The sequence below is a fragment of the Chinchilla lanigera genome, unplaced genomic scaffold, assembly GCF_000276665.1.
Source record: "Chinchilla lanigera isolate Chin_1 unplaced genomic scaffold, ChiLan1.0 scaffold00010, whole genome shotgun sequence".
In the NCBI taxonomy this organism is placed as follows: Eukaryota; Metazoa; Chordata; class Mammalia; order Rodentia; family Chinchillidae; genus Chinchilla; species Chinchilla lanigera.
Window position 1 is genome coordinate 11,085,083 of NW_004955411.1, and position 5,561 is coordinate 11,090,643.

General features: G+C 38.9%; 1 protein-coding gene and 1 long non-coding RNA gene across 4 annotated transcripts; both read left to right on the top strand.

The window, feature by feature from the left end:
* LOC106147828 (methyl-CpG-binding domain protein 2-like) lies at window positions 1-311 on the top strand (the record flags this gene model as incomplete). The annotated part of the gene is given in 1 exon segment (XM_013510760.1): window positions 1-311. A coding segment is annotated over 1 exon segment (214 nt), but the record flags the coding sequence as incomplete, so codon positions are not given.
* Window positions 312-347: 36 nt separating this feature from the next.
* Window positions 348-5,268, top strand: LOC102014025. 3 transcript variants are annotated; one of them, XR_001232812.1, is made up of 3 exons: window positions 348-526; window positions 3,033-3,153; window positions 4,908-5,268. It is a non-coding gene; the product is annotated as an uncharacterized LOC102014025 (long non-coding RNA). The 3 variants fall into 3 exon arrangements; XR_001232813.1 differs by lacking the exon at window positions 348-526 and adding an exon at window positions 533-927; XR_001232814.1 differs by lacking the exon at window positions 348-526 and adding an exon at window positions 935-2,077.
* The last annotated feature ends 293 nt before the right edge of the window (window positions 5,269-5,561 follow it).

Here is a 5,561-nt window from a genome sequence, read left to right on the forward strand (position 1 = left end):
GCAGGGCCGGAGTCCGTGCGGGGCCCCGCGGGGCTCCCACCGATGGCCGTCCGCACTCCGCAGAGCCCCCGCGGGCGGCACGCCAGGTCCCGGGCCGCGGAAGATGGAACCGTGGGAGCGGGGTCCGGAGGCGGAGCTGCTGGGCGCCGAGGGGGACTGCGTGCGTGGGGCTGCGTGCGGTGGACCAGGGCTGCGGACTGGACACTTGGGCTAACGGATAAAAAATCAATACCAAGGGCTGGGGCTTTAGCTCAGCTGCGCAGCGCCTGCCTGGCAAGCGCAAGGTCGTGAGTTCGATTCCCGGTACCAGAAAAAAACAAACAGAAAAGAGATTTAAAAATCAATACCTCACGCTGTTCGTCTTTTCAAGACTCTGTATTCACTGAGCTCGGAGGACCCGCATGGGCCCGGGTCAGCCAAGCCCAGGCAAGCGGCGGGAGGGAATCAACCTTGACGTAGACGGCCTAGACCTCCGTGCAACTGGGCGAGAGGGCGGAGAGGAGGCACAGGCGGGACACCGGCTCAGGTCCTGACGACTCCCCAATGGGAGTTTGATTTGATTGCGGAAAAGTATTAGGGCGTAAAGATCTAGTGAACAGTGCTATTTATCTTCTGTGCAGTTTTCTGCACGTTCTAGAAACCAGAATGTTCAAGAACCGCTGCTTTCTGAGTAACAGTGGGTAACTCAGTCTTCTAGGGCTTCCATTTGTCCTTTGTTAAAACAAGAGAATGACAGTAAATGAATTTTGAGTGGTAAAATCCTGTTATTGTATTATTAACATTCATACTTGCAGGTTCAAAGTCTGGAGTAGTCAGATCTAAAGCCAAAAGCGCGAGTGCACGCGCACACACGGACAGCAGACACAACCTCCACAACCTCCTTTTCAGTGAAGCGGGATGGCTAGCTTCTGTCCTGTTCACCTCTACGTAACGATGCTCCAGAAGACATTCATTCTTTGGGACTAATTGTTGATTGTAAAGCTCTATAAATTAGAAGCACTTCCAATGACTATTTTCTTCTAATTATGCCATTTTACCTCATCAGAAATATTTATTGCAGTAGTTGGTTTGGGTTTTTTGTTTTGTTTTGTTTTGTTTTTTTTGCCCTATTTACTTTCACAAGCTTCTGTGGCCTAGTCTTTGAATTATCCAGTCAGCTGAGTTTATACTGACCATTTCACTGGCATCACAGAGTTCCTTTAAAACATTACTTGTGTTTAAGTGACACCTTGCATTGTGAATCCTGTAATCCATAATAATTAACCCTACAGTAATTGAGAAGGTATACTTTACAGAATTCTCTCTCATGAATGAACTGTGGCACATTGCAATTAGAGTGCTTTGTCTGAGACAAAACAGCGGGCCTAGAAGCCAAACTCAAGATGCTGAGGGAGAAACAAAAATGTCAGTACACCAGAACCCTATTATAATGAAGTTCTTATCATATTAATTTAGATGTATTACCTGCCTATCTCTGTTCCTGGGATGTAAGTGCAGGTAGGAAAGCGAATATAAATATAGAGCATAACCCCCAAAGAGTGCATGATCTCTTCTTCCAAGTTAGCATTATAAAGAGATTAGAAAAACTTGCCAGTGCAGGTAAAGTTCACATTTTTGTCTTTAGGCTTCCGTCTTATTAAAAGAACTCCAGTCACTGGGTGTAAGAGTAAACTGAAAGAGCCATTTTGTATGTTCATATACACTTCCAAGAAATTGTGGCGAGAACCTATTTTTCCACATAAATATTAGCTGAAGCTCCAGATTTTCAGTTTTGAATCTTCTCTAAAAGTAGGTCTTGTTGTCAAAAACATATAGAAAACAAGCACATAGGAGACAAAGACACTGGTTGTGCAGTCACTACAAATGACTGGTAATGTTAAAAGCAACTATACAGACTGGGGGTAAAGTTCTGTGGTAGAGCTTATGCAGCATTCCTGAGGCCCCCAGTTCAATCTCTAGCATTGGGGGAGAACGGGATGGGGATCACAAAATAAAGGATTAGAACCTCTAATTTTCTTTCATACAGGTGAAAATACTGTCAAGCCAAAATCAGATTTTCTTGCCTAAGTAAAAATTAGTTAAGTATACAATAAGCTTTTTATAAAATTTACCGTTGCAGGGGCTGGGGATTTAGCTCAGCGGCAAAGCACCTGCCTGGCAAGTGCAAGGTCGTGAGTTCGGTCCCCGGTACCGGAGAAAAACCAAAAAACCAAAAAAATAAAAATAAAAAAATAAAATAAAATAAAATTTACCGTTGCAATAGTAAATTCATATACCCAAATTATTACAAACCTACTTGCAAGTTTTCCAGAAGCTAAACTGAATGTCAGATTTTTTATTTACATTAAAATCAAATCAAATAAAAAATTGAGTACCTCATTGTCTTTTTTTTTTTTTCTTTTTTGATTTTTTTTCCAGTACCAGGAATTGAACTCATGACGTCCCACTTGCCAGGCAAGCACTGTGCTACTGAGCTAAATCCCCAGCCCCTGTACCTCATTGTCACTGCCTAAGTTTCAAGCACTTAGTAACATGTGGACAATGACTGTGGAATCACAGGGCATAAATCCAATCCCAAATACATTCGGGTCTTTAATTAAATGTTACTTTTTGAGACAGGGTCTTGCTACATTGCCCATGCTGGTCTTGAACTCTTGGAATCAAGGGATCTTCCCAACTCAATCTCCCAAGTAGCTAGGACTTTAAGTGTGCTCCATAGTCTGGCTAATAAAATATTTTAAGTGATTAAAGATTAAATATACAGACCTGTATTTTTGCAGTATTCACAAAGGAATTATTACATTACTTGTAGAGTAATTCAAGTTATGCAACCTTATTAGTCTTTTTTTAATTAAGTTTATTGGTACAATTTAGATATATATAATGATCACATTCATCATAGGAAATTTGTACCTGCATATGATATATTAATCTTTTACTTATATAGCTCTTTATAAGTCATAAATTATTAACTATAAGTGCTACACAAAATGTTTTCTTTACAAAACTCTGATGCTTTTCTTTTTCCTCAGTCAATTTAGGTGTTTCATTCCTCAAATGATTAAAACTTCAGAAAGTCCCGACTGATGACATGGCATACAGAATAACTCTCAGATAGGAAGACTGCATTTTAAACAAACCTCTTGGATACAGGTATCCAAATAAGTAATGTGCTTCCAGATAATCGAACTGCCTGAGGGACTTTACCCAAACTCCCAGTGCTATTGCCATTATCCAAAATGTTTTTTTCTGATTCTTCTTTCGAAATTCTTATTTACTCTGGTAAACACAACACAATGTTCTAAGAGTATTAGTTTCCCATCCCCTGGTAGCAGGGATTACAACTTCAGCGTATGTTTTGGGAGACACAATTTAATCCATAACAAGTATGAAGTCTGCAAGGAGACTAAGTATGTATCTTTCTAGCTCTGTGACTTTGGGGATCTTATTCTCTTTAGGCCTCAGTTTCTCCAATTGAAAAATGGGGATAATAAATGTACCTGCTTTTTAAAGTTATGGGGATTAAATCAAGTGATATCTGTGTGTTTATCCAACAAATATTTATTGGTCACTTACTATATTGCAAGCTCTGACCTAGCCCTGGAAGAGTACAAACTCCTTGGCATCTGGAAATTATATCCTACTGAGACAATAAACAAGTTATAACTATATCTTATCATATGATTCAATATATGTAAATCAGTATAGCGCTTGACACATAGCACATTAACAGAGGTTATTCTTTTCCTTCAAGATCTAATTTATCTTACAAGTCATTGCCCATTCCTCCTATAGTTATTTACACCTTACCTTATTCAAAGTGTTTATTAAACACATACTATATACTGAACCTCACACTAGGTACTGGTATGCAGACATAGGCCTATGGGAAGAAGCAGCCAGTATATAAGAAAAGCAGATCATTACAAAATGTGAACTATGAAAGAAGTTAATGTGTAGTTCACCAACCAGTAACATTAAGATTAGTGTTTAAGGGCCAGGGATATAGCTCAGCAGCACAAGTGCCTGCCTGGCAAGCTCAAGGTCCTGAGCTCAATTCCGGTACCGAAAAAAAAAAAAAAATCCTAAGATTAGTGTTTAAACATTTATAATGCTTTTAATTGTATTTTTCTATACTGTTTGGGATACTTGGTATTTAAGTACTTGAAAATTGAAGGATAGAAGTATTTTTAGGTGTAACTATAAAATAGCATCAATAATGCTTCACCTACATGTTTATAATAGACTTTTCCCCACTGGGGATATTCTTAGAAATATGTCATCAAAAAGGGAAAGAACTTATTTAGACAAGTAATACCTATTGTACTAGTCAAAGATGCATAGTTTAGAATACGGACTCTAGAATTAGCCATAATAATAAGTTCCTCTTACATATAATAATAATAAGCTCCTATTCCGTCTTTGCTATCCTAACCCTTGTGTGCCCTTGTTAAGTTACCCATTCCCTCTGTCTAAAATGACCTACTCTCATCAATAATAAGCACTATATGGATATTTGTCAAATACAAACACAATAAATACCAAAATCAGGCACCTGGCTTTATACACTTAATTTGAACTTTTGAAAAGTAAACATTACCATCACTGCAAAAAGCTGAAGTATTCTAAGACTGCAAAATTTACTCACAATTTCAGTAGTTAAACATTTTGGCATTAGAGAGTAGAATTAACTGACTGACTTAATACAATTAAGTACTAAACTTATAAGATTAAGAAATCATACTAGATTCTTGTGTTTGTCTTTGTTTCATAGCAAATTAAATTCTTTTTGAAATCTCTTACTTCTGTTTAATTTTCATGTTTTAAAATTTGAGGATAAATGTACTTGAACAGATAGTTAAACCCATGACAACTTTTCCTTTGTTTGTCTGTTTGTTTTCTCCCAGACGTGACTGGAGTACAGCTTCTACAATATACAGTTGTTGTGGTTGGACCTAAAGTGTCCTCCAAAGTCTCATGTATTCAGAGAGGTGGCTTTTGGAAAGTAACTGGATTGTGGAGACGTTGTAAGCTGACTTGCTGTTAGAAGGTGAGGCCTAGCTGGAGACCTGGGTCCCTGGGCTTGTGACCTGCAAGTGTACATTTCCCCTCCAGGCTCTGCTCTTTGCTCCCTGCTTCCTGGCCCCCATGATGCGAGCAGCTTTCCTCCGCCAGACCTTTCCATCACACCCTTCCTGCCTTGAAGCAAGCCAATTATGAACTGAAACCTCTAAAACCTGCAGCTGAAATAAACCGCTCCTCCTGTAAGTTGCTGGGTGTCTTGTTTTGTCCTCCTGACAAGCAAGTGACTAAAAGAATAATGTATCCATGTAGGTCCAAGGTCAACAATATATTGGAAGTGAAAGCTTACCATTTGCATTGTCCTTTGTACCTGTACAAGTCCAAACTTGTATTCTGGGTTAAGAAATAATAGAGCTACTCAGATTCTGCAGGAAGCAAGGAAATTATGTCCTCCCAAAACTTGGAAAAGCCTACAAGGTATTCCAATTACATATTTATTGATATATAATATATTTCCTCAAAGTTTACTGGCTTAAAAC